Genomic DNA, 26,807 nt, shown 5'->3' on the forward strand with positions numbered 1-26,807 from the left:
TTTTATACGTATGTATGTATATGGTGGGTGTGGGTGTGTGTATGTGTGTAAAATCACATTAGTATGCAATAACATCATTCATGTTATAATTGTACAGTAATGAAAATCATTGGTTTGTAAATATTTATAAATCTTTGTCAAATGTGTTTGATCTTCTAATTTTACCCAAACACGATACAATAAACAAAAGATACACCTAGATTAGATATTGTCTAGAATTATGGTATACTAATCATATTAAAAAAATAATTTGTCTGTTATCCTCGAAACATTATTGACGTTATGAAGACAATTCTTCCATAGTACCATTGAAAACTCGCTCGTATGAATTAAGTTTTTAAATTTGAACAGATTGAGACAAGTAAAGATATAAAAAAAAAGAAAAAATATAAGTCTTCGCAATTACGAAACTATTGTTCACAATAGTGAAACACAGGTGCACTTAAATAACAACTTTTCAGCGTTTAACACTTCTTAATGAAAGAGAAGTGCCACGCTTTATTCAGTTCTCTTGTTCCTCCGCACTGTTAATTTCATCTCCGTTCTGATTATGATTTACATGTCCATCTACATGTCCATTGGGTTTTCGACAAACGAAGTACACGCTATTGTATTCGCACTGTAACATACTGTTAATGTTCTGCGCATAACGCGTTTTCACTTTTGTTTGCTCCTTCTGGAAAAAGAAATAGACAACGTCCGTGATGAAACATTCTAAAAATATATCCAAAAATAGATTATTTTACCTCCAATTGAAAGCCGAAGCCTAGAATAACATCGCGAATAGCGTCGTAACTTGGCTCGATCGACTCTTCGTTTGGTAAATCACTAAAGTGATAGAGCAACGGTCCGAGATTTATCCAAACACCACCTGGTTTCAAGATTTTATAAATTGTCTCAATAAATTGTACAACATTATTGGCACAGTCTATGAAGAAGCATGTTGCGACGCAATCCCAATGATTGCTTTCCGTATAAACCTGAAATAAATACCGATTTTATTAAACAAACCATTATGATTATTTATATATCATATATTTTTATTTTACCTCTAAAAAGTCACCCGCCGTCATAGAAAATTGCGCGGTCCCTGGAAGATCGCTCGGGTTCACATCGGGAAAGGAAACTGCTTGCGTCTGATGCTCAGGTTTCAAGTTATTCATGTATTGATGCACCCAAGGGTGTACGTGATACGAGTTTATTTCTCTACATCTATATATTTTAAAATAGAGAATTAAAAATTCAAAGGCGCACGATGATTACTATGTGTATTATCACTTACTTATTTAATACAAAGTTTGATGCAAACAGCATGAAGAGGGAAAATTCATTCCCTTGGCAGGTATATCCCTGCTTCGCGATTTCAAAGGCAAGACGGCCCAGTCCTGCACCAGGTACTAAAATATGCACGTCCGACGGCGTACTGGAAGTTTAACTATTATTTGATATTTCTTTCAGTTATGTTTTAACAAGGTTTTACAAAAGAAATTTCTAAAGTCTTAAGGACCTTTAGCTGCAGTTTTTTCAAGGATTCAATCCTATTGAAATACTAATTAAAAAGCAGCTTTGTTTCTAGACATTTTACAAATTTCTTTTGTTTTCGAATTTTCTCAGTATATTTTAATACTTATACAATAAGCAGATTATCATACCAATGTTCCAGTGGAAATTGATGTAATACTTCATCTATGATTGGCTTATAACATGCTTTTCGTTCCTCAGCACCTTCCACGCTCCAGTCTCGTACCAGTTGCTTAATGGTAGCTTGCACCTTTTCTTGATCTGACATTACAGGCCTTAGATTTAACGTCTGCAATGAAACCCATCTATGTCACAAAATGGAACAATATTGTGAAGACACGTTTAAATAATTAAATTTAGACAAGATATAGAAATAAAAATATCTAAATATATTTCACCATATTAATTTTGTTATACATATAATAAAAGTTTATTAGATTAATATTTTTTGTAATATTAATCTATAAATATACAATAGAATTAAATAGACAAAAGTATTCTTACATTGTCAACTTGTGCAGTACTTGGACACACGTTTTCAAATATATGAGCTACGTCTTTTATTATGAGCTTTATAATCTCATCATTATTCCCAATACATCGTTTGACTTCTTGCAAGTGTTGCCCATATTTGGATAAAAGCTTTTGGTGATGTTGCGGCAGACTGTGGAAATAGGACTCTGTTTTCCTTACTCTCAACAGAGAGTGCGTTCTGCGCAAGAAACAGAGAAAGAGAAATTGAGCAAACAAAAATTTCCACGCATAGAGTATCGGACTGACGACATTATTTACACAGTAAATGTATCATGGGGGAGAGTGGCCTCTACTAAATCAAAATCAAAGTCCTCGCGGCAAACGATAATTAAGGTGACATGTCTTCCCCATGGCTTTTGAGTGTTAATACGAAAAAGTAACCGAAGCTGTCGCCGCTGACCGTGCCGGTCTTCGTCACCGTCGGATTCGAAGAACAAGAGCGGATGGAAAGTAAGAGACAAAAGGGGAGAGTCGGCATTGACCGGAGCCGCGGTCGGGTACTTACTTGTAATATCTGAACGCGGAGACAATCCTCTGAAAGTGCTTCCGCTCCTCCTCATCCTCGTAACTGTTGTGCATTCTCCTCGGATGTGAGTTCGTGGTCGTGGTGTCCATCGCTTCCATCTTTACCAACGTCGCCTCGTTCGAGCGCGGGTCTTATTTTGTAATGAATCCCACCTCTCTCGTTCTCGCGCTCTCTCACACTCCGCGGCTCCGCGCTCCGCGCGCGCCGAAGAAAACGTTACAGCCCGTTCACAAGGCGACACAAAACACGCGGCAGTAGCTATTGTTCTTCGCTCTGTTCCATTCTGCGCTTTCTGCACCCTCAAGCAAGAGAGGTGTACGTACGCCTCACACGAGAGGAAGAAGAAACACGAGATGCGGAAGGTACAGCTGACGGGAAATTGTGTCGCGTTTATCCCTTTTACGTCTTCCGTGCTTATAATAATGAAATAAACATTAATCGAGGAAGGAAAAGGATTCCGAGGAATAATAATTTCGCTCGCCTAATGCAAACAAATCTCCGGGACACCGCGGTCAAGTTATCGTAAGTCGATCTAGTCATCTTATTCCGAGTCAGCTGTTTCTCGGGTTTTCTTCGCGCCGTCAACTCATTCCCTCTAACATTGCCACGTGATCATGACAGTCGACGTGACCGAGAGAGCGAACGTAGAGCAAAGAAACGCGACGCCACCTTTGCTCTGCGCGTATGTCGTTCGAAGTCGAGGGGGGAAATTTCGAATAGAGAAACTGTTCTCGGTTCCGATTTGACCCACTGACCTCGGACCTCAAAAAAGCGGAGAGATCGATCGATCTCGCGGATCACTGCTGCGCGAAACGCTAATTGCGGCGGAACCGGAAGTTGGCGACAGCGATGGGGAGGGGGGAATGGGGGGACGATTCATGTGAAAGTCGCGCGCAATCTAGGGATTTTCTTGCCGCACCTCGCTTCGCGACAATCGCATTTATTCAAACGGGGACCGATCGTCAAAATGGACAGATTTTTCGGCCTCTTATTATCGATCAATCGATTATTTCCATGCGATTTTCAGCTTTGGTGTGTGTGGTTGAAGCACACCAAAGCTCCCGATATTTTGCTAACCTCGAAACCAGTGCAGCGATCGCTTGTCGCAGAAAGATAAGTCGGTTTGACGACGGACTCGCACGCGCGCATGCGATAATTTCCAAGAGGTGGAAGATTCCATCGAAAAGTGCATCAGTTCTTTCTGTTTCTCTCTTTTGCTCTCTTTCTCTTTTATGTTCGCCATTTTTAAAAGGAGCTCGATGATCGGCACGGCAACCGCTGGTCCGGTTATTCCGCGGTTCGTGTGATTCGTGTCACAAGCAAAGCAGAGCCGGACCACGACCACGACTACGCTATTGAGGGGGACACTGAGACACCCGTGGGTGGCTTGGAAGCGCGCGCGAGGTGTGCGCCGAGGGGCACGAGGAGGGGGTTGCCAAAGTGCGCGGCAACGGCAGCAGCAGCGGCGCGGCGAGGTAGCGCGAGAGGTGGTGGGTGCGTGCATGCGACGTACGTTCGCTCATCTGTCCGTCCGTCGTGATTCGTGATTTCATCAGTGATTCGTCGTCCTCGTCGTGTAGAGTTGTGACGAAGAGATTTCGTGAGAAGAGTCCGCAGGTCCTTCGAGATTCGAAGTTGGGCGTGTACTACCGTTTCGCCGTGCTCGGCTCATAAGGAAGCTGCCGATCTCCCCGCCACCCCACCCCACCCCGCTCCGCTCCAACTCGACCTCCTGGTGGTGCGCCTCGCGCGCGGAGCGGTATTTCGCGCGTAGACGTCCCCGTCCGTAAACGACGAGGTGAATTACGATATAAGTGAGACAACAAGAGGAAATCTTTCTCTCTCTCTCTCTCTCTCTCTCTCACTCTCTCTCTCTCTCTCTCTCTCTCTCTTTCTTTTTCTTTCTCTCGCTTATTTTACTCCTTTCCATCAGTCCGGAGGGTGAGTCCGAAGTGGAGTACCCAGAACGAGGGTGAGAAGCGCGCGAGGAAACAACCAGTCCCCTTCGGGAGTCTGTCGCCCCGTACGGTGACGACAAATTTGACACGTTGCGCGCGGGTTGACAATAGCAGCAAGGATGTCGGTGGCACCGCACGTATCCAGCGGGCTCAGTAAGCTGAAGAAGAAGCATTTCCGGGTGAAGCATCAGAAGGTTAAGCTGTTCCGCGCGAACGAGCCGCTCCTCAGCGTGTTTATGTGGGGTGTCAATCACACGGTAAGACAGAGCCTTTTCCTTGCCGCGCGCTCCTCTAACGTTGACGGGTCCTGACATTTTCGCGCCGTCCGCGGCGAACGTCACCATCGTCATTGCCACTTTTCTATTTTCATTGCGTGCCCCGCGTGTTCCTCCGTCCTCCCGTCCGTCGTTGCGTCACCGGTCCGTCGAACGGAACAACGTAATACGCGTTGGACACGCACTCCGCGGCGTTGATTCGCCTACCTTGACGCCTCGTAATTATGTCAATTGCTCTCTGATTCCATCACGTGTACATAGACAAACGTGCACGGCGACGTTTACCGAGTCTTCTCGGAACTTGTTGGTTTAATATTTTTCCCGTTGTATTCGAATGGATGAATCGGTCGAACTTGACCACTAATTTTTAATTAATTAAGCCTGACATTTCATGAGATTAACCTTGTAATTATATTTGCTACGTTGCAGATAAACGAACTTAGTCATGTTAACATTCCAGTAATGCTCTTGCCAGATGATTTTAGAGCTTACAGCAAGTTGAAAGTGGATAACCATCTCTTCAACAAGTAAGTTTGTCTCTTGTTTCTTTTCATATGACACGTGCATTACATAGCATTCTTTGTGATTGCATCTAATATTGATTCTTTCTTGCAATTAATTTTTTTTCACATATACATGTATCTTGGATCATATTTTGCTGATTATGATATATATGTCTGTATAGTTTCTAAATATACTCTAAATATACTGAGCAGCTGTACACGTGTAATGAGATAATCTTAGAAATACGTTAAATAATATATTTCTAGTCTATGTTTATGTTTATAACATCTTGGGACTGAGCCAATATGTTGGCAGTTGCTCTTAATTTTAAATTTGTTTATCCTAATGAGTAGAGCCACAATATTATTAATCTCACTACCACTAAGATATATTCACAGAGGTAGTTGGTTACACGCAAGCTGTTGTTTCTTTTGTTGCAGGGAGAATATGCCCTCGCACTTTAAAATCAAAGAATACTGTCCGTTAGTCTTTAGGAATTTACGAGAAAGATTTGGAATAGATGACTTGGATTACAAGGAGTCGATGACAAGGTAATATGCTTACGCATTGATTATCCTCACTAGACTTTGATGTATCCGGTAAGACACTATGTGCAATACATAACAAATGCACTGGTCACTTTGTATAAAGTTGAAAGTAAACTCGCTTTCGTGGTTGCTCGATGATATTTCTGTTCGTCGCAAGTGAATTATGAATGGACGAAAATTACTGCAATGGCTTTGTTGTAACGTAACGATTTTGATGTGGTAGATGTCGGGTGTTTAATCCTTCGCGAGCAAAGCAGCGTACGGATTTGGTCAAAGGAATAGGCGGAAGGACTCATCAATTGGTTCAACGCGCCGCTACCGTTCCGTCGATTACCTTTTCCTCTCCTACTTCTGCCTCCTCGCACAATTCTATTCTAAACAAACCGCTACGTACCTCCAGTTTTAAACCAAAACGCCTGAGGTTAGCGAAATTTGATTTTGTCACGCTATGCGTTTATTTCGTCGTTTTTAACACAGTTAAAGGCCTACGCGAGACGTGAGAATCGACGTGACTAAGCACAATAATTCATTAATACCTTACTGATTGCTTTATTCAAACGTGGTAGTTTAAAACACTTTGCGAGTGAAAATATTACTGAAAACTGCCGATTTAAAGCATGGTGAGAAAATATTTCAGTCATGAATCATTATCATTAAAATATTGTGCGCTAAGATAACAAAGATAATTAACAACAAGTCACGCTTTATATTGTCGACGATAATGACAGGAATGGTAACGATAATCATTTTATTGTTCATAATACTGGAGTAAAGGGAATTTTGAGGAAAGTGGGGAAAGAATAATGTTTTAATTTTTATTACTTGTAATTGTCAATTAATATTCTCACATTAATTAATTGTGATAACTCTAATATCAATCACTTCACACACCAGGTGAAGGCTACATCAAAATGTCCATCGATTATCTAATATTGTCGCTCTTCAACAGTGACTCATCATTCACATTTTACAAGATCATATTACTCTCATATCGCTCCCTTGCCAGTGGTCATTCGAACCATTGTTTGATCTTCCTTTACAAGTGCACACGTGTACCTAAAAAGTGCAAGTTTCATATCTCTTCTTTTTTTTCTTTCAGATCGCAACCAGTGCTTGACGATTCCTCTGGGAAAAGCGGCGCAAAGTTTTATCAATCTTACGACAAACTGTTTATAATTAAAACCCTTACGAGCGAGGAAGTGGAAAGGATGCACTCGTTCTTGAAGCATTATCATCCCGTAAGTATAATCGGAAGTGAATGCCACAAAGATTCGAGACTATATGAACATTGCGTTACAGTATATTGTCGAGCGACATGGAAAAACATTGTTACCGCAATACTTGGGAATGTACCGGCTGACTGTCGATGGTGTCGAGCATTACGTGGTTGCCATAAGAAATGTATTTTCGAATCATCTAACGACGCATAAGAAATATGACCTGAAAGGTTCGACAGTGGATCGGGAAGCATCGGATAAAGAGAAGGAGAAGGATCTTCCTACCTACAAAGATAACGATTTCGTTAAAGAAGGCATGAAGATTTACATTGGAGAAGAGGCCAAAGCTAAGCTAATAGAAACATTAACCGCCGATGTAGATGTAAGCATATAATAAATTTTGATTGCGAGTTTTTTGTTATCGTGAGAGTTATTTTAAAAGAATCTTGAATTATTTATCAAATTTGTGAAAAACTGTGAAGTATTTGAGATAATCTGTGTTTCTGTAGTTCTTGACGAAGTTACACTTGATGGATTACTCTTTGCTACTCGGCGTGCATGATTGCGCGCGAGCGGAGCAAGAGAACCGAGAACGTGCAGAAAGAGAGGATGACGAGGACAATCACGAAGATGAGGATGACAGCGAGTCCGGTAGCGGATTAGAATCTCGAACTCCAGGGACAGAGTAAGCGAATATTTTTGTTGTAACAAAAGCTGATTGAGTTTTCATTTGATTTATTCATTGATAACTCCACTTTTGTTTGCAGCCGCTTATGGAATTGGAGTGGCGTCGGCCATGCGGTTACCACTATGGCAACGCCTCCCGAGTCACCTCATGCCGCGTTAATGCGTGAAACCAGTCTACAGTACGAAGATGCGATAATACCCGAGCTAGATATTTACGCTATTCCTAGTAAAGAAGGTACTTTTTCCATAAATAAACTTTACGTAAATTTCCGTAAATAAAGATAATCATATACTTGTGCGAAAGGCGTAAAATGCTCATCTTTCTTCATATATATCTTTCTTTTTAGGTGCTCCTACGAAAGAAATTTATTTTTTGGCCATAATAGATGTGCTAACGCATTATGGTGTACGTAAGCAAGCGGCGAAAGCGGCCAAGACCGTTAAATATGGTGCTAATGTCGATGGTATATCCACCTGTGATCCAGAACAATACGGCAAACGATTTATAGAGTTTATGAGCAAAGTCATAGAGTAAAAAAAATATTAATCGTGCATAAAATGATCAATTTGCGACGATATTACCGCTTACTGTGTACTATCGGAGTGAAATCGAATTAATCGTAACTCGTATGAGGGGGGGGGGGAGTTCTGGAGATTAAATCATTGGTCTCCGTTCGGTTTGCTTTTGGGCACCGGTTATTTCTTAATAGCGCTTTGACTTGCGAGTCACACGCGATCGAATAGAAGCGCGTAACAAATCGATCGGTGCGCGAGCTCTTTAAGTGAACGAGTCCTTTGCCGATATTTCTGCACATCGGTATTGTTTATTATATTTTATGGAAAGAAATTTTTATCCTCGATTATTACTTATCGTGTCTACATTGCTTCATTTAGTCAATCTTCACGTCAATCGTGAAGAAGTGTGATCGGTTTCTCGAATTTATCGCTTGAAACTACTTTATCTCCGTGATAAAACATTTAATCGCACATAGCATTACATATACACACTTGCAAACGCGCGAGAATTTTCGTAAAAATGAAAAAATCGACGCCTCCTCTTTTCTCTGTCGCCCATTCTTCTCGTCGCACATGTCTCGAAAAATGAAATAATATTCAACGATTTTATATCGTTTGATGAATAAACCAGGACAGAAAATTAATGGCATTGGAGTATACACCAATTGAACAAGCAGTATTATTTGCGGATTGAGATAAAAAGCTCGAAGTCGCACAAATTCTTATCTATCGATATCAATAGCTGATAGCAATATCTGAAAATGTATTAGCAGCAGTTTTTTTTTATTTCGGATTAATCACTGGATACGACTCTCATGCTACAGAAAAATAATTTAACTTGATGTGTTACCGTTGCAATAAATCTCAACTATTGTGGCGCTTGCCAAGTATAGAACTGCCTGGGTATGCGCCTAATCGTTTTAACGTATAAGATGTAATTTTAGTAGCTCGAAACTACAAATATTCGTTGTTTCGCTGAAGTTATCGATATTGATATACACTTTGTAGTGTCGAGAGCAATGAATACACACATAGCGACATACACATACGTGTAAATATGCATATATGAATCATTACGAAATAAAATACACTTTGTAAATGTTATGTTTATTCTGAGTGGATTAAATTACATTTTGGTTATCGCGGATTGAGCAGTTTAGTTACTTTGCAAAATACATTTAATGTGTATGATACGATCTGTTGAACGGTATTATCCACACTATACATATCTCTTTGATACTCATCACGAAACTCGAGTCAATAACTTGCTTTTACAGCTTTCTAAGAAAATACTCCGAAAGACGCACCGTTCTTCCAAAGATATACCTGTAAATTTCTGTACATTATATCATTTGTCAGTTTCTCTGGATTGTGAATTAATATATACACGCTTTTATATTCCGTATTGTTCATCGTAAATTTGTTTATTTAGTGAGCAAATATTTAACGAAAGTCGAACGTCTACCTGTTGAGCAATTTGTATTGTATTACGAGAAAAAGGAGAATGTGCACCGCGTTGCGTAAGACAATATCTTTAAATAATATCTAATACACTTTTATATATATAAATATATGTATAATTTGTTAGAGATCCGATTATAATATAATGACTAATTATTCTAATGATTAACATATTCATCTAGTCTTGATACGCGTATAATTTTGTATATTTTATCGTTTAATCGCGCGCACCAAGATTATAAGTGCGATAAGTGAAAGGAGGAGGGGATGTTCATTATTGCGTATTTGTTGCAGAATATTTTAAGTTTCAAAAGTATCAGCGGTTTTTACGCAATTGTTAATCGTATGAGATAATACGATATTTAAAAAATCTGCTTTAACTAGCGAAATCTTTTAGTCGCAGCAGCATTCGCTAATAAATGAGGAATTCCATCCGTTAGCATGCGTCCTCGTGTGTGTGCAACGATAATCTTTGTTCACATTCAAATAAATTGAGATTCATCGGTACGCAAAGTCATTTGTGCAGCTTTATTACATGTGTAAGATAACATTGCAGTCTTTTTCTTTTTAGTTTTAGTTTACCATCTCGACTTGTACAGAGTCCGTCTTCCAACTTATATATCATTACACTGTATGGATACTTTGGAATTGAAACATCAGATATTACTTTACGACATTTGAAAGCAAGAGAAAAATAAATTGTTATTATCTTCTGACATGTGGGATATTTTTTAATCTTTTACAAAAATGATTGATTGCATAAATTCCAAGATGTCTATATGGGAAAAAACTAAAATGGCACTCTCTCAAATATATCTGTTAAATAAATAACAAGAAATAAATAAGAAAAAATATCAACTCTGTAACTATGTTCTCATAAACTATATCTTAAGGTTTACATGAAGTTTCTGGTAGAATTTATTTACTGGATTTTCCATTTTTTATTTGGCTATTATGTTTTGTAGTGGTTGGAGATATCTGCGTCAAGCATTCTATATCGTTAAATACAATCTGTGCCCCTCCTCCACATGTTGGCAATACATTGGCCTGCAACATGCAAGGATATAGTACATTCTCGGAAGTAATGTCATAACAGGGCTTACCTTGTACAATTTGGTTTCAAGTGCACCGTCCGCACCTTGTTCTTGGGAAAAAAGGCAATATCTGGAAGATCTGGCTACAAAATCTTTTGGATTCATCAGCTTTCGAATGGTTCGTTTACGAGGTTGCATTTGCGGCTGTAAAATTGTGCCAGTTGGAACTATTCCTGTGGGACGATGATCTATCCAACTATCTAAATTTTGTACTCGCTGATATCTCGGGTTCACTACCGGAATCTTGAATTAATACATATGTATGAAGATCAGTTTACAGTTAACTGAATACGATGTTGAAGAATACAAATTAATCTTGTACTTAAATTTCCGCAATTCTTTATTACCTTTGTATTTAATTTGGTTTTAGTAACAATTGTATCAATTGATGCATTCGTAGATGATGATGGAAAGTTAACAGGCATCGATGGATTTGGTTCCTCTGCAATCTCGACTTTTGAATCTGAAGATATGGAAAATTCTTTAACTGTGATCAGGATTGGCTCCTCTGCGACTTTTCTTTGGATATTATTAAAATTAGCTATTGTGCGAAATGATGTTCGACGGTTCTGGTATTGAGAGTCAGAAATGTGAGGCTCAACAAATGTCATTGTGGACATTGGTTTTTCTTTAGATAAAGAGCTCGGTCCATCTGTAGCTTTTTCATCGTGGATGTCATTGGAAATGGTTTCTACACAGGGAGAAAGAGAAGGCGGGCAGATTTGCTCACAAGTGCTTCCAGAAACTTGAAGATTGATGGGCGTCACATTGGAAGATTCTTCTTCAACTATCGAAGTCGCTTTTTCCGCAGTCTCCACTCTCGAACTCGAGGCTATTGGTGATGTCAAGGTGACATTATCAGATGTCTCTTCACGAACCGAAGTCAATATGTGTCTCACCAATCTCAATTTGTCATCTTTCTTTTTGATGCAGCTCTAAAAATGGTTTAGATTTTAATGGATAAATCACCGAGGATATTAGGAGAGACAATTCTAAAATGTATTGAAAGAAGAAATATCAAGTTGTAAAATTTGTAAACTCTGAAATATACCGTCAGCCGTTCATGTTGTTCCTGCAATTTTGTTTCCATTGCCTCAGCCATTCTGTCAGTCTCAATTTGTATTTTATCGTTACATCTCTGTATTATTTTTTGTTTCTCTAACATGTATTCCTTAAGTTGTCTGTCTTTGTCCCTAAGCTACAGAAATTATATTAATTACATATAAAAAAAAAGAATAAAATGCAATATTAAGATTATGCTTACTTCTTGCTGTAGATTCCTCAGAGCGTCACATGCATTATTCAATTTGTATAGCAGGCTATCAATATGATTCTGTAACTTATAGATGCGACCCTCCAATACAGAGATCTGAAAAATTTGCCAGTGCTAGTGCTGTACTATCAGAAAGATATTTTTAAAAAATATATATTGTAAAGCATAATTATATTTGTTATTGTATCAAAGTGATCTTACTACTTTTTTCTGCTCGTTATTGTCATGTCTTAGAGATACATTTTCATTTTCCAGTTCCACTAATATGTTTCTAAAATATTCCTCTAAAAAAGAATTATATCAACTCTGAGAAATTATACAGCAGCAAATAACAGTAATACATTCAAAGAGAAGGATATATAGGAATAATGATCATATACATGTGAAAAATGGGAATTATTTATACATTTCTCATGTATGAGATTTTCTGCAACAAATCTAGTATAAAAATAATATTATAAAAATAGGGATAATAGTTACACATGGAAAAATAGGAATTATTCATACGTTTCTCGAGCACGTCTTCCTGTAGCAGATTTCTTTTGTGAATACGCGTCTCCAGGATTCGAATCATCCTCACGATCGCTCGCTTATTCTGTGGATCTGGCGCGTTCACCTTGGGAAAGAAATCGTCCAGACTGCAAACAAGAAAATCGCGACGTAAGACAACGTGTAAACAAAGGTTTTAGGCGATATCTGTATCTGAGCTAACTAACGCAGCCATGTTATTTAACAAAAGGCGCAATAAGTGAATCCTCTGCAACAACCGTAACTTTGCAATCAGTTTGGAGTTCACACAAGCAAAAACAGAAAAACATGTTTCGTACACGTCATACCGCCAAACACCCACGTGCGCCAAACATTTAAAACTTAGCATCCGTTGCGCCAATCGGACGCAACAGGTGCCACATTTCTCACGTTATCGATGCCCGGTAATGACTGGTAACGTGCAATAAATTATCGACCGATTCGATCATTCACTTCATTTAATTCCAAAATGGCGATACATTTAAACGGTCACTGCTTATGTAAGGCGCTAAAATGAAAGCGTGGTACTTTGTCGCCGGAGGGACAGTAATTCAAAGGGCAAAAAAGAAGAAGGCGCTAAAAAACGTAATGCAAGGTCTATAATGGCAGTAGTAGTAAGGTTGTCAGTAAAAACTGACCAATTTATAGTTGAGTGCGAGAAGAGAATAATCAAACATTAGTCAATTCTTATGGTTTGCGGCTTACAATCTAAGGCTGCGTTCCGTTTCAATGCATGATGCGCATAATGCATTGTTCATCCTTGTTTAACATTTGACAAACAACAAAGATGAACGATGCATCATGCGTATCATGCGTGAAACGGAACGCACCTTAAGACTGCGTTCCGTTTCAATGCATGATGCGCATAATGCATTGTTCATCCTTGTTTAACGTTTAACAAACAACAAAGATGAACGATGCATCATGCGTATCATGCGTGAAACGGAACGCACCTTTACTACTGCCATTGTATAAGAATTATACGAATTCTATTCTTTTATACAGGATGTTAAGAGAAATTACATATTTTGAGAGTAAGCAGTATCCAGGTAACCAAACCAAGAGCACGTATCGCAAATGTGTTGCATATATCAAGGTCTGTAGACATCTGTAGATGAACGACGGGAAGGGAAAGTCTTCGCAAGAGCGCCATTTTGGGGTTACGAAGTATGTACATGTACAAGTATGGTGAGTGGTGTGTGTGGTGTGTGAGTAAAAGTGAAAGATGGAATTAATATATCAATATTGGCCCCACCATGTTGGGGCCAAATGTGTAAATATAGGTGATTTTTGGCGATGTTTAGTACATGTACCAAACTATCAGAACCAATAAGATAAAACTTATATGTTATAAGGTGATTTTTGGCGATTGTTTGGTACATGTACCAAAGCGTACCAAACTATACCAGAAGCAATGAGATATAAGTAAATTTTTGGTACATGTACTAAACCATCGCCAAAAATCGCCTATTGGTTCTAGTATAGTTTGGTACGCTTTGGTGCATGTACCAAACAAGCGCCAAAAATCACCTTATGAATGCGAAGATCTTCTTTCCCCTCCCGTCGTTCATCTACAGATTTTGGTATATATTAGTAGAAATCTGGCAGTCGGGCACAGTCTACTGTTTCTTTATCGTTAAAAATGTATATAGTGGTAACCTAGGTGTGCTCTATTTCTCCTGCTTTTCTATTGTTATATTATGGCTGGCAATTGTAATGACGAAAACTAAGAAAAATAATTCTTTGCAAATGAACTTGAGTTGATATAAATCCAGATGATTTTCACGTTTTGCCAATATTGCCTAAAATTCGGACATGCACAACAAAAGTAAAAAAACATTTTGAGTCATATAATTGTGCAATTTTATATTCTTAAATGTTAAAAGAATATATCGAAAATTTTTCAGATTTTTTAGAGCTGAAAATTCCTTTAGAAAGCCCGTTTATCAATGACTCAAGTAATCTGATTAAGCGATGAAAAACAGGATAATCTATGGAGGGTTAAAGAGGACACGGTGGAATTTGTCTTACAGTCATGATTGAATTTGCTGACATGCTGTTGACATATAATGCTACTAGCATTTTATTATCAGGTTATTCATCAACAAACAAAAAAATGCTTAGCAAACACGAATGCCAAAATTAATATCCTTGCTGATAATAGACCATCTTTTCACTAGAAATCTTTACTTTTTTATACTAGCTCTGATAAAGGGATATTCTCACTTTTAGTATCATTTTTGTGTTTTAAATAAAAAAAACATTAAAAATCGTGCAAATAACTTATATATTTTAATAAGAACTTTTGCAAGTCTTTTCTTGAATATTCTCTCTTTCTAGATTCAAATTGTTAAAGAATGTTAAAAATGTTAATTTTTTAAATCTCAAAGCGAGAATACCACCTTAATTATTTAATAGAGTTAGTTATTTTCCTCTTTCAGCTCATTGCTCTCTTTTTATTGGTTGTATTATCTTTGCAATGCAATAAAATTCAAGCGTGAGTCATTGATAATGATTGACTAATCATTTATTATCAGGTAATGATGGTTGTCGGTATATTAGTACAAGGTGCTCGTTGCATTGAATTTTTTTCCTCTTGACATCGGATTGCATAATTCCGTAATAATCATCTTCCGCCATCGCGTCATAAAACATTGTTTGAGATATTCGCCTCTGAGCGCCAACATCTGTTATCTTATTGATATACCTAGCTATTTTATGTAATCCTCTTTATTCCGTACAATGCCATTTATGACAGTAGCCAGTTTCTCTCTCTTTTCTTACCAGGCTTCTTTCTTCTCCGATTTGACTTCTTAGTACGTGTACTACATATTTACAGAAAACATAAGTAGGGAAAAATACCACATTGCATCAAACCCTTTTTGGTTTGATAAAATGTGGTATTTTTTTCTACTTACGTTTGATTAAATGACCTAGAGGTCTTGCTTTAAAGTTTTACTTATAATTTTCTGGATGTATATATACTCTAATATATATACCTCTTGTATTCTGATTCTTCAATTTATATAAAGTTATAGATCTCTATGGATCGGTTGTTCCAACTTCTTGGTAAACTTTACCTACCAGGTAAGCATGTGTCTATCTTCATTTCTTTTCTTAAATAAATAAGACGAACATATATTTATTTGATAGGTAAGTTTACCAAGAAGTTGGAACAATTGACCCTAATTCCTAAATTTTGTTGCAACAGATTGTCGATGGCTTTAAGCAATTTATAAACTGCATCAGATTTTAGAATAGAATTTTATCTATGATCTTAATGTGTCATATATTTTAATGTATATGTATAAAATTTTTATGTCTATTCCCTCAAATGTTTTTTTATATCTCAACATAAAATGACAAAATAAATTTTTATCCTGAAAGTGGAAGCTGCCTGATTGAACATCAATTGTACGATTGAAAAATAATTACAGCTTTGCATTATATTTAATGTGAGCATATTTAATCGATTGATCTTGCAAACATTCCCCGTGAACGAGCGTAAAATTATGATCACAGTTTAATCTTGCATTCATTATTTTCACAGCTGTACTATCGTAGATTCGATTTAACGCGCGAATTCCGAGGCAATGAATTATTATGCAATATATATAATTATAACTTACACAAATATCCACATATTATTTATGTTGCATATCAATTACATTTGGTGTTTACATCATCGGGTATCAGATCAGCAAAGCCAAAGTCTTACTTAAAAAAATTTTTCTCTTTTATAGTTAAATCGCAATGGAGGAAAGACGCACATTTGAGAGTGCACTTATTGAGATATTCTCGGATTCTCGCTTTACTTATTAGCTCTTCGTCGCGCTGTCATTATCTCACAACGACTGATCTGAATTTCCATGAACGTACGTCATCACATAGCTTTTCCACCTGCTTAGACTGTAGCAAGTGCGTTTTCATCTTCAAAGCCTGTACCCGCGCAGTTGGTGAGTGATTGATCGACCTGATAACGCTTCGTTCTTATAGAGTGGGCCTGCGTTTCGTCGCTGCCTCTTTATTCGTTTATTGTGCTAAAAGTCACTGGTGAGGAAGGGAAAACGGCATGCGGCGGATCGTACGTCTGAAGGTAACGAGCCAATACGAGTTTTGTGTGACCAAAGAAGAGATCATCGCTGGATTGACGATATAAATGGGACGAAAGGTATACGAAAGAAGAAAATTGATTAAGAGGAGAATAAATGCAAGAACAAAAAGAAAAATAATAAAAACCTGTGTTTAAGCACACTACTTTCTTCGTAAAGTTTCTTCGTCTAGTTATTACATTTAATCTACTAACAGTTAATTAATATTAGTTTAATTTTTCTTATAGCGATTATCGAAATTTTATTCAGCGACTAGCAACAATTCTTGGAATAAGTAAGAATGTGGTTAATACAGCATATGACATCAGTCAGTTTCTAATCGATTTTTATACAGACGTTTATAGCATCTCAAATAGAACAATATTCTTGTGAATAATCCGCGGATAGATAAGAATCTTTACCAGCTTTATTTTCTCCGTCGGAAAAATAGACTCAGTTATATCAACTCCAGTTATTGCAATGATTGTTTCAGGCATCATACATGGTTTCAAGCGGCGTGATAAATCTCGCCTTTGTCGTAGACGAACCGGTAAATCAGAATGGCGTCGTTAATGGGACCATTCATGAACCTAACATGGTAATTGTCTCCTTTACATGAAAATAACAAATTTGCACTAAAAGGTGACGTGAAAATTTTTTAGATAATCACAATAGAAAGCAATACTTTTTTAATCAAATCTATGTTAAATTTTTAAGTAAAATGCACTTAATTTATTTTGCAATAATTTAGCGAAAAAAATATTCCTACAAAGTGCCTCTTATCCATTTTTATTTACCTTGTTGAATAAAGCGCGATAAATTTTTTTAGAATTGTCTCGGTAGAATCTGTACTAATACATTGTTTTTCTTTTCTTCCACTCATTTCTTTTCTACACGTGTTTTTTGTGCAGCGGAAGCTGCAGCCGACACGTCAGCAATGGGGTAACGACAAGGAATTTTTGCTATCCTGCATCGCCATGTCGGTTGGTCTCGGGAATGTATGGCGATTTCCGTTCACGGCGTACGAGAATGGTGGCGGCGCTTTCCTGATACCATACATTATTATTTTGATCGTTGTAGGAAAGCCATTTTATCTGCTAGAGATGATTTTAGGGCAATTTTCCAGCCAGTCATCCGTGAAGATCTGGAACATCTCGCCAGCATTCAGAGGTACTACGTGCATTTATAACAATATTTATACTCATTCCAGCGTTTTTCGTATTTTTCAAATTTTATTATTCGCGAGACATTGTACAAACATTGTAAGATGTAATATCATAGCGCAAGAAAAAATTAAACTCGTAGGTATTGGCATCGCGCAATTTATAACAATGCTGGCACTGGCATCCTATTACTGTTCACTGATGGCGTTGACTCTATTCTACCTCGTTGCCAGTTTCCAGACGGAATTACCATGGGGAAGATGCTGGAAAGAATGGGGCGAGTTCTGCATAGACTCTTTACCTGGTAACCACAGCGCTAGGATTGAAAACGTCAGCTATTCCAGCTCTGCTGAGCTGTATTTCTAGTAAATATTAATTAGAAAAAATAACTAAATTAACTAATTATTCGTGTAAAATGTTTCAAAACTTATTTGATGATTTTCCACAAATAAAATTTTATAGAATTAAATGAATAATAAATTTACATATTTTAAGTAAAAGATATTTTATAATAAAATTTTAAGTTAAAACTAAATTACAGAAATATATGGTGCAAAGATAAAAAAATTATAACGAGTAATACATTTTTTTGATTAAGAAAAAGTCAACTCCAAATTAGCTAAAAAATTCTAGATCCTATAATTTGAGACATAGCCGTATAGAAACGAAGAGTACACTAACGAAATAATGAAGCGATTGCATTTGTTCAGCAAAGAGGTATTGCGGGAGAAGGATAACATCGACGACGGCATCGGTATACCGGACTGGCGGCTATCAATCACGCTCTTCCTTAGCTGGCTGACAGTATTCCTTGTAGTGATACGCGGCGTACGCAGTTCCGGCAAGGCGGCGTATTTCCTGGCGATATTTCCTTACGTGGTTCTCATCGTGCTATTCGTAAGGGCGGTTACGCTAGATGGATCTACCGCTGGTATTCTGTACTTTATCACCCCGACATGGGAGAAGCTATTGACGCCGATGATCTGGTATCATGCTGTTGCTCAATGCTTCTTCTCGTTGACTGTGTGCTTTGGTGCTGTCGTCATGTTCGCTTCACACAACAACTTTCATCATGATGTATATCGGTTAGTTAAAAACGCGTTATTTAATATTTTAATAAATATTTATTGGCTCTTCAGAAATCTTTCAGAAATTTTTCTCTTTTTTATCTCTTGTCAATTGGAATTCTTAACATGAATTATTTGGCTATATTTGTACTATATTACTATTATATATTACTTATTAATGTTTGCCCACCAATAGAATTTACAATCATTTTTATTCTGAATAGCTCTGTTTTTGTATTTTTCGTTGCTTTATTTATTGGCACTTGCTTTTAATAGAAAATTTTTTGCAAATTGTTATCGTCGTGTTTTTTTCTGATACAATGAAATATGGGCTGGGTAAATATTTAAACGATATGTTAATTAACCACAAGGCGCATGTGTGACTGTTGTCTGATAATTTTTAAATGAATTTCATGTTTATCAGAGACGCGATGATCGTGACGACTTTGGATACTTTTACTAGTCTGCTGGCCGGTTGCACGATCTTCGCCATTCTGGGCAATCTCAGCCGCGAATTGGGGATCGAGGATGTCGGCGCAGTGGTCCGAGGTGGCACCGGATTGGCGTTCATCTCCTATCCGGAAACGATCACAAAGTTCACGGTTGCACCGCAATTCTTTAGCATCGTGTTCTTTGCGATGCTATTCGTTCTGGGTATCGGCAGCGAGGTCGGCCTTGCTTCTGCCATAATTTCCGTCGTGCACGATCAATTTCCGAAAGTCAAGTACTGGCACGTAGCGGTCGGCACTTGTTTCTGCGAGTTCTTAATTGGCCTCATATACGTCACACCGGTATGCTAATTAGATGCGATTTATGATCGTTTTTGCAAAACTGATATTGTTATCTTAATTTAAAAAATGTTTACAGGGCGGTCAATTCATGATAACTTTTGTTGATTATTACGTGACCTCATTTATCGCTTTTCTACCAGCAATTTTCGAAATGATCGCCGTCTCTTGGTCGTATGGTCCGTATTACCTTTGCTTCAAATTTACGCTGGATTTATTTAGATAAATTTGAATTTATATATATATTTATATAAATTCAAGTTTATCCAGACGAGATTAAAACAAATAATTTTAGGAATGACTAACTTCTTGAATGACGTTAACTTTATGCTGAAGAGACGGTTGTCGGTATTCTGGCGAGTCTGCTGGAGCGTTCTTACTCCTGGAATTCTCCTTATAATTGTCGTCTATACATTTGCTAATCTTGAACTACTGAAATATAACAAGAAGTTTTATCCTTATCTAATTTACGGTGAGTTGTTAAAACTAAATTGAATTTCAATGCTTAAAAAAGAACTTTTTAATCTCTTTTAAAATTTAATTATTTTAGAAATTTTTCTATTTCTTTTTTCTATATTTCTATATTATGTACTGTATACATTTTTTTTAATTACTTAATAAAAATCTATTTTAATGGATAATGCATATATTAATAATAATAAATTTACAAGTAACTTAATTCTAATTTCTTCTATCAACAGTTGTTGGTTGGATTCTTTTTTCTATCGCTGTTCTCCAAATACCTTTGTGGATTGCCATTGCAATATTTAATAAAAGACATCTTCCTTTCCGAAAAGTAAGTGAGAATTAATACTATTATACAGTTATATATCTATTTCACAATATATTATCTATCACTATAGTAGTATTATCTACCACTATAGTAGTATTTATCTTTTTTAGATGATCAGAGAAGCCTTTCGACCATCGAAATTATGGGGTCCAAGCAACTCGGAAGATCGTAGAAAATGGCTGGCCTTTCGAGACCAGTGTGACACGGAAGAAAAATGATATCGCAAGAATATAAATCATGGCGATTCAAGGTCTGTTCTGATGTTTCAATGACGAAGTCAACGAAATGGCTTTGTGGTAGAACTACACGTGTCACATTTGCTGTTTTATCGATGAAAACTTAGTTATACAATTGCTGGCACATATGTCATATCACGCCGCTATGTGTAATGATGATAATAAGTGGTTTTGTTTCCCGCGTATTTCGAGCAAATTGCAATTCATCATTTGTCCTTGCTACGTTAACTATACGTTCTTAAACTTGACGAAAAATTGTATTGAAAATTGAAATTATGTGAGTTTGAAAATGTCGCCACATGACCTGAACAACTACGGCACCGTGTATGCAACATTGAGACATTAAAACATTGAGCAATTGCTCTTCAGAAAATTTTAAAAAGATGCGTGAATAAAATGCCTGAAATATTTTACTTTAAGTCTGGTTTTCTGTGAGAGAAATGCGGAGCAACAGTATTGCTTTTTAATTATGAAAATAATTATTACTAATTGCATAATTATTACTAAATTAATTTGCATAAGTTTGCGAAGATGACTTTAAATGTTTTATTATGTAAGTGTATGCATAATGAGCGTGCAAATGCGCAATATGAATGCCGCGTGTAATTTCATCTCTTCTCGACGCTAAGAGAATGTACCGGTTCTCCTTTCGCTTAGAAAGGTCCTGCGTCATTGCACGTGAAGCGTGACGTATGGTGACATCACGCAACTGTGACGTACGGAATTATTGTAAATACAGAAGATACAAAAAGAAAAATGTCTTTCTTTGTTGTAACACAATTTCAGGGAATCCTTTCCTAAATAGTTTTGTGTGCACTTTCTTCTGTGTCGACCGATCAACTGGAAATTCCTATTTTCCTACTTTTCGTCGCTTCGTTTTTTCTTTTACAAGTTTATCTCTTCTTGCCGGATTGTCTCTGTCTCTGGTCACTTGTGGGAAGGAAGTTTCTATCCTCTCACTTTCTCTTCTCTGCCAAGCAAGACTTATCCCATTTTTGATCGCTCGTCAAGGAAAATCCTTTGGTTCCTCAGTTTTATTTGTTCCGTTTCTTATCTTTAGAAAACTCCTTTTCTAACCGGAACGCAAGCCCACCTGTCTTGCTTCTGGTCACTTCAAGAATCGTGCGTTCGCTCCAGAGTGTAATTATCCCTTCGCGCGATGACGCATGATTCACTGTAGCTCCTACCTAGCTACCACCTGGTCGTCCACCTAGACGATCGGTACTCGGCGTGTATCGCGTGCGAGGCGCAGTATTCTGTCATCTACCGCCGCGGGGATATATAGTAATGGTTATCGTTTTATTAAATGAGTTTCCAAGACATTCGTGCGGGAAAGAGAACATACCTCGCTCCCCGGTCCGACAGTCAGCTTACGTCGGTAGCATCAATATTCGAGGTATTCCTTCAAAACCCGGTGGCGATCGCGTCCCAGTTTCCTGCCTTGATCGGAGGCCGTTTCCAATTCTCATTCGTGTCTCTCAACGTAGCTATCGTCCGCTATGTACGAGATAGTAAGTGAATGACATGTCAAATGTAATTTAAACATCGAGCCATCATCTAAACTAAAGAATAAGGAAGTGTTAAAGTAGAATGTGTGATACAAATTCTAATGCGGTAGCTGTTACGTAGTAACTATAATGACAGCATGAGAATTATTATTTGCGCAAGGTGAATGGAAAAATGCGCGTGGAAATGGTGTCTCTAACTTCTTCCATTCTGAATCTCTATGCGAACACCTTTCCTTTTTTTTTGCTATCATTATGTGTATTTCGCAAACCATAAGTGAAAGTTATATATTCTAAATATATAACTATTGTAGATTCGTGACATTAGGCTAAAATTGGGAAATCGAAATAAAAAGAGAATGTACGATAACGCTTGTGTACAATCTTGATAAAATAATCGCTTCGTTAATACCAAGTGCAGCGACATATAATTTTCGCATTAACTTTAATGTTTGCTGAGTGATCTACAAAGGATTTTCATGCAAGGGTATTCGCGATAATAAAGTCATCGTTCATTGTATCTATAAAATTCTTTTGTCGCGAGTATCTTGTAGAATGCTATTATTATCATGTATTTTAATCCGGTCTGCGATGGTTGATTGCAGCGGGAAAAACACGTTTCGCGATGTAGACGTTTCCTTTCAAACTCATAACTATTGGCACTGACCCATATTTTTATCGCATGTGTTATAGCTAGATATCAAACTCACTTTCGTTACACTTCCATGTCGAATGCAAAATTTCATATATGAAACGAGTAAAACAATTGAATTGAACTAATTATATAATTTTGCGTAATTGCAGAGGCAAGAAAAGGAACTGGGTCTCGATAACGTCGTCTTTCAAATAGACGAGCCCCACGTCAGGAATGGCGGGACAAGGTATTGCCCTGGAAACTCGACGAGCGTCTTGGACGTGCAGGTCATCGAACCGGAAAAGGAACGCGCGACATGGAACAACAGCGTGGAATTCCTTATGTCATGTATCGCCGTGTCGGTCGGTTTCGGTAATATCTGGCGATTCCCATTTACGGCTTACGAGAACGGCGGCGGCGCCTTCCTTATTCCGTACGTGATTCTGCTCTTTCTGGTGGGAAAGCCGTTTTATTTTTTGGAGATGATCATCGGACAGTTCTCTGGCAATTCATCCGTCAAAGTCTGGAGCTTGTCGCCGGCTTTCATCGGTAATTGCTCGATCCGATAACTTATTCGCGAGTTAACTACAGGCAGGAAATTGGCGATTATTTTATTTAAAAAAAAAATTGACAATTTAATAAAATGAAATCAAATTATATATATATATATATATATATATATATATATATGTATATATATATATGGATCACTGAATGATTACTTTCGTAACACATTAAGTTCTGCACCTTAGAATTTTATGTAGGATACAAATTGCTAAAGTGCTGAAGATATAAATTTCGATAAATTCTTATAAATATTGATTAACTTTAACCGGTTTTTCCCGACTGAGTAACTTCTTACATCGTGTTACGTTGTACGTTGCATCCGGTAAGATCGGTGAATTTAATGCAAATCTTCGTTTGAAGACGCCTCTTGTATCGATAGGAGTCGGATGGGCGCAATTTTGCTCGACCGTCGCATTGGCAACCTACTACAGTTCGCTGATGGCGTTGACACTTTATTATCTGGTCGCATCCTTTTCTACCGAATTACCTTGGGCTACTTGTCTGAAGGAATGGGGTGACACATGTGTTGATTCGAGCTCCAAGAGAAACTACAGCGCGGAAGAAAATATTGACGTTCTTTATAATTTCTTAAACGGCAGCGGTAAACTTCAAAGTTCGGCTGAACTGTACTTTTCGTAAGTATTATCTTATCGCTTTTCTAAGAAAACGTATTACCTTATCGCTTTTCTAAAATAACGTCGTATAAAAGGCGTTTTACAATTCGCACTCTTCATTTTCACGATAGAGCAATATTCCTTTAAATAAATGAGTTTGAAGTCGGAAATGACCTCGATTAGACCTAATATTAGAAATTTGCACTAAACGATGATCCCATTTGATATCTTTGCTAAGCAAGAGATCGGAAATTCTCTCGTTAAAAGATCCAGAATCTCGTGAGACAATCTAACAGTAATTTTCCTGAAGACGTAGAATATACTTATCCCTAAAGATAAAACGATTTACAGACGAACGGTTTTGCACGAGAAGGAGAACATCGATGACGGGATCGGATGGCCGGATTGGAAACTAACACTTTGCCTTCTCGGTAGCTGGGCGGCGGTCTGCATGGTACTTTTTCAAGGTGTAAAAAGCTCCGGAAGATTCTCTTATTTTTTAGCTATTTTTCCGTATCTCATACTGATCTCGCTGTTGGTTCGCGCGGTTACTCTGGATGGCTCGCTCAACGGAATTTTGTACTTTATTACTCCAAAATGGTCGAAACTTCTGGAGCCGACTGTTTGGTATGCCGCCGTAACCCAATGCTTCTTTTCACTCTCCGTCTGTTTCGGCAGCATTATCACATACTCTTCACATAATGGTTTTAAACATAATATTTACAGGTGAGAAAAAAGTAATATTGCTAACGAAATTATATACGCGTTTATGTGTGATAAAATATTTTACAAAACTATTCTACGATGTATGAACATAATGTATGAATTTAGAGATGTCATAATAATTACTTCGTTGGACACGGTTACGAGCATGTTGGCCGGTTGTACGATATTCGGGATTCTCGGTAATTTAGCGTACGAGTTAGGTGTAGAAGATATATCCAAAGTAGTCAGAGGCGGAGCTGGTCTGGCGTTCGTGTCTTATCCCGATGCGATAGCAAAGTTTAGCGTTCTACCGCAGGTATTGCTGTTTACTTTGATATGTATTGAAATATTATTTAATATCATCATTAATTGAAATATTAAGCATTTTTCTTTAAAAATAAAATCTTGTATTTCCTGCTGATTTATTTTAAAATATATTGAAAATATTTAAATAGTTAATTAAAATATTAATTTCTTTACAGTTATTTGCCGTGCTCTTTTTCGTAATGATGTTTGTCCTTGGTGTCGGCAGCTCAGTGGGAATGACTACGGGAATTATCACAGTAATAAATGAGCAGTTCCCCAAGCTAAAAACTTGGCAAATTGTAGTCCCAACCTGTTTGTTTTGTTTCTTAATCGGCACTGTCTACGTAACACCGGTTAGCATAAAATGTCCATTTAAAGAAAATTCTTAATATTATACAGTCATAGTAATGAAAGAATTTTGTAGGGCGGACAATTTATTTTAACTCTAGTAGATTATTATGGTGCGTCATTTGTTGTTTTCATTTTGGCATCTTTTGAGATGGCGGGAGTGATATGGATTTATGGTAAGAATTATTTTTAATTGTAATACATTTTTAAGTTCTCTTTGTGCTTCTAATTTGATATTTATTCAATTCTAATGATTAATAAATTTGTCGAATTATTCTCAATTATTCTTTGTGTCGAAAAAATAGTATATTTTTCAACAGGTTTGGAGAACTTTTTGGATGACTTTGAATTTATGCTGGACCGAAAACCGAGTGTTTATTGGAGGATATGTTGGTTTATGGTGACACCGTCAATATTAATAATAATTTTCATTTATACCGTGGCTACCTTATCACCTTTGACCTATAGTGGAACACCGTTGCCACAATACGCGCAAGGTATCGGATGGACGATACTCTGCATCGGTGTTCTTCAAATACCGCTGTGGATGTTCATTGCGGTGTTGAAGAATCGGGAATTGCCATTCGCACAGGTATTGATGTAAAAAGTCAAATTACGTTTTAAATAAGTTTTACGTAAAAGAAAAGTTATGAAAAGTTGAAGTTAAATAATTAAATTTTCGTTTTGTTGCGTCATTTAAGATGTTAAGAAAAGCTTTTGCACCCGCGAGTGGATGGGGTCCACGAGAAGTACAGCAACGCAAGAATTGGATTATCTTTAAAGAGCAGAGAGCGAGAGACCGAGCGAAAAGAATTCAACCGATCTGGAAGCAAATATTCTACGTTCTCTTAAACATGGAACCAATATAGAACATGCGAGTTCTTATCAACTCGAGATATTTTAAAGTTGTTTGAAGTTTTACAGCCGTTTCTACCGCGGCGGGATCCGCGGCAAAATCATAAGATAAGTTAACGAATATATATAATTATTTGTTTTTTAATCCCTTAACTGCATAAGAATGTTTGGGAAGTTATTTTGTTCTTTTATTATTTAACGTAATATACAACTTGAAAAAATAGCCAGCTAAATAGTTGCAATTTGTTTAAATTAAAATAAATGGTATGAAAAAATTATCAATCCATACTGCAGTTAAGAGATTTATAGTTTTGTGTTTAAAGTCTAGCTCTCGCTAAATTTTAAGCACAAATTTCTTAATTCCTTTTCATAATTCATACCTACTTATAACGTTGCACTGTGTGTAACATGTGACAAAGAGCTGCCAATATTATTAAGAACCTTCTACTTAATTGCTATGCGATCATCGCCACACAAACAATTCGAATGAAAA

The 26,807-nt window shown here is 37.3% G+C and overlaps 5 protein-coding genes and 1 long non-coding RNA gene across 15 annotated transcripts; 3 read left to right on the forward strand and 3 right to left on the reverse strand.

Moving 5' to 3' along the window:
- Positions 1-113: 113 nt before the first annotated feature.
- Positions 114-2,816, reverse strand: LOC105837824 (carnosine N-methyltransferase). Its single transcript, XM_012682930.3, has 7 exons — positions 2,561-2,816; positions 2,026-2,233; positions 1,653-1,810; positions 1,283-1,423; positions 1,050-1,212; positions 747-980; positions 114-676 (listed from the first exon to the last, which is right to left on the reverse strand). The coding sequence occupies exons 1-7, from the start codon at positions 2,677-2,679 to the stop codon at positions 503-505; spliced, it is 1,197 nt and encodes a 398-aa protein (XP_012538384.1). The 5' UTR covers positions 2,680-2,816; the 3' UTR covers positions 114-502.
- A 148-nt stretch (positions 2,817-2,964) lies between these two features.
- On the forward strand, positions 2,965-10,599 carry LOC105837822 (phosphatidylinositol 5-phosphate 4-kinase type-2 alpha). Of its 4 annotated transcripts, none has more exons than XM_012682926.3 (10): positions 2,965-3,103; positions 4,515-4,796; positions 5,244-5,341; positions 5,759-5,869; positions 6,090-6,287; positions 6,966-7,104; positions 7,166-7,465; positions 7,593-7,768; positions 7,851-8,005; positions 8,118-10,254. In XM_012682926.3, exons 2-10 carry the CDS (start codon positions 4,659-4,661, stop codon positions 8,303-8,305), a joined length of 1,503 nt encoding a protein of 500 aa, XP_012538380.1. In that variant the 5' UTR covers positions 2,965-3,103; positions 4,515-4,658; the 3' UTR covers positions 8,306-10,254. The 4 variants fall into 4 exon arrangements, with proteins under 4 accessions (XP_012538380.1, XP_012538379.1, XP_012538378.1 ...); XM_012682925.3 differs by lacking the exon at positions 2,965-3,103 and adding an exon at positions 3,123-4,395; XM_012682924.3 differs by lacking the exon at positions 2,965-3,103 and adding an exon at positions 3,123-4,379.
- Positions 9,073-13,312, reverse strand: LOC105837823 (kinesin-like protein KIF23). Of its 3 annotated transcripts, XM_036292419.1 has the most exons (9): positions 12,831-13,312; positions 12,622-12,752; positions 12,316-12,398; positions 12,106-12,210; positions 11,893-12,039; positions 11,572-11,776; positions 11,189-11,304; positions 10,851-11,084; positions 9,073-10,794 (listed from the first exon to the last, which is right to left on the reverse strand). In XM_036292419.1, the coding sequence occupies exons 1-9, from the start codon at positions 12,989-12,991 to the stop codon at positions 10,666-10,668; spliced, it is 1,311 nt and encodes a 436-aa protein (XP_036148312.1). In that variant the 5' UTR covers positions 12,992-13,312; the 3' UTR covers positions 9,073-10,665. The 3 variants fall into 3 exon arrangements, with proteins under 3 accessions (XP_036148312.1, XP_012538382.2, XP_036148313.1); XM_012682928.3 differs by having other exon boundaries at positions 11,189-11,776; positions 12,831-13,309; XM_036292420.1 differs by lacking the exons at positions 12,106-12,210; positions 12,316-12,398 and having other exon boundaries at positions 11,189-11,776; positions 12,831-13,172.
- A 352-nt stretch (positions 13,313-13,664) lies between these two features.
- LOC105837818 (sodium-dependent nutrient amino acid transporter 1) lies at positions 13,665-21,537 on the forward strand. 4 transcript variants are annotated; one of them, XM_036292417.1, is made up of 12 exons: positions 13,665-13,809; positions 16,386-16,560; positions 16,639-16,813; positions 17,227-17,331; positions 17,645-17,903; positions 18,039-18,261; positions 18,607-18,981; positions 19,388-19,754; positions 19,831-19,930; positions 20,047-20,223; positions 20,453-20,547; positions 20,655-21,537. In XM_036292417.1, the coding sequence occupies exons 3-12, from the start codon at positions 16,802-16,804 to the stop codon at positions 20,760-20,762; spliced, it is 1,821 nt and encodes a 606-aa protein (XP_036148310.1). In that variant the 5' UTR covers positions 13,665-13,809; positions 16,386-16,560; positions 16,639-16,801; the 3' UTR covers positions 20,763-21,537. The 4 variants fall into 4 exon arrangements, with proteins under 4 accessions (XP_036148310.1, XP_036148311.1, XP_012538370.1 ...); XM_036292418.1 differs by having other exon boundaries at positions 13,675-13,691; XM_012682916.3 differs by lacking the exon at positions 13,665-13,809 and adding an exon at positions 14,550-14,735.
- Positions 20,842-22,217, reverse strand: LOC114255388. The gene is made up of 2 exons (XR_003626671.2): positions 22,126-22,217; positions 20,842-22,043 (listed from the first exon to the last, which is right to left on the reverse strand). It is a non-coding gene; the product is annotated as an uncharacterized LOC114255388 (long non-coding RNA).
- LOC105837817 (sodium-dependent nutrient amino acid transporter 1) lies at positions 22,033-26,678 on the forward strand. 2 transcript variants are annotated; one of them, XM_012682915.3, is made up of 9 exons: positions 22,033-22,291; positions 23,090-23,468; positions 23,866-24,121; positions 24,452-24,826; positions 24,932-25,121; positions 25,288-25,464; positions 25,536-25,635; positions 25,780-26,051; positions 26,161-26,678. In XM_012682915.3, the coding sequence occupies exons 1-9, from the start codon at positions 22,280-22,282 to the stop codon at positions 26,326-26,328; spliced, it is 1,929 nt and encodes a 642-aa protein (XP_012538369.1). In that variant the 5' UTR covers positions 22,033-22,279; the 3' UTR covers positions 26,329-26,678. The 2 variants fall into 2 exon arrangements, with proteins under 2 accessions (XP_012538369.1, XP_012538368.1); XM_012682914.3 differs by lacking the exon at positions 22,033-22,291 and adding an exon at positions 22,730-22,912.
- The last annotated feature ends 129 nt before the right edge of the window (positions 26,679-26,807 follow it).

This window comes from Monomorium pharaonis, chromosome 9, assembly GCF_013373865.1.
Source record: "Monomorium pharaonis isolate MP-MQ-018 chromosome 9, ASM1337386v2, whole genome shotgun sequence".
Taxonomy (NCBI): domain Eukaryota; kingdom Metazoa; phylum Arthropoda; class Insecta; order Hymenoptera; family Formicidae; genus Monomorium; species Monomorium pharaonis.

Coding starts and splice junctions, on each gene's coding strand:
- LOC105837824 (XM_012682930.3), bottom strand. CDS start 2,679: ATGGAAGCGATGGACACCACGACCACGAACTCACATCCGAGGAGAATG. Junction 1,213..1,282: donor TCAAACTTTGTATTAAATAA/GTAAGTGATAAT, acceptor TAAAATATATAG/ATGTAGAGAAATAAACTCGT. Junction 677..746: donor GCTTCGGCTTTCAATTGGAG/GTAAAATAATCT, acceptor TTCTTTTTCCAG/AAGGAGCAAACAAAAGTGAA.
- LOC105837822 (XM_012682926.3), top strand. CDS start 4,659: ATGTCGGTGGCACCGCACGTATCCAGCGGGCTCAGTAAGCTGAAGAAG. Junction 6,288..6,965: donor TTTAAACCAAAACGCCTGAG/GTTAGCGAAATT, acceptor TTTTTCTTTCAG/ATCGCAACCAGTGCTTGACG. Junction 8,006..8,117: donor CGCTATTCCTAGTAAAGAAG/GTACTTTTTCCA, acceptor CTTTCTTTTTAG/GTGCTCCTACGAAAGAAATT.
- LOC105837823 (XM_012682928.3), bottom strand. CDS start 12,991: ATGCTAAGTTTTAAATGTTTGGCGCACGTGGGTGTTTGGCGGTATGAC. Junction 11,777..11,892: donor AACAACATGAACGGCTGACG/GTATATTTCAGA, acceptor AACCATTTTTAG/AGCTGCATCAAAAAGAAAGA. Junction 11,085..11,188: donor AAACCAAATTAAATACAAAG/GTAATAAAGAAT, acceptor TATTAATTCAAG/ATTCCGGTAGTGAACCCGAG.
- LOC105837818 (XM_036292417.1), top strand. Junction 17,904..18,038: donor CATCTCGCCAGCATTCAGAG/GTACTACGTGCA, acceptor TTAAACTCGTAG/GTATTGGCATCGCGCAATTT. Junction 19,931..20,046: donor CGCCGTCTCTTGGTCGTATG/GTCCGTATTACC, acceptor AAATAATTTTAG/GAATGACTAACTTCTTGAAT.
- LOC105837817 (XM_012682914.3), top strand. CDS start 22,841: ATGCTATTATTATCATGTATTTTAATCCGGTCTGCGATGGTTGATTGC. Junction 23,469..23,865: donor CTTGTCGCCGGCTTTCATCG/GTAATTGCTCGA, acceptor TTGTATCGATAG/GAGTCGGATGGGCGCAATTT. Junction 24,827..24,931: donor TTTAAACATAATATTTACAG/GTGAGAAAAAAG, acceptor GTATGAATTTAG/AGATGTCATAATAATTACTT.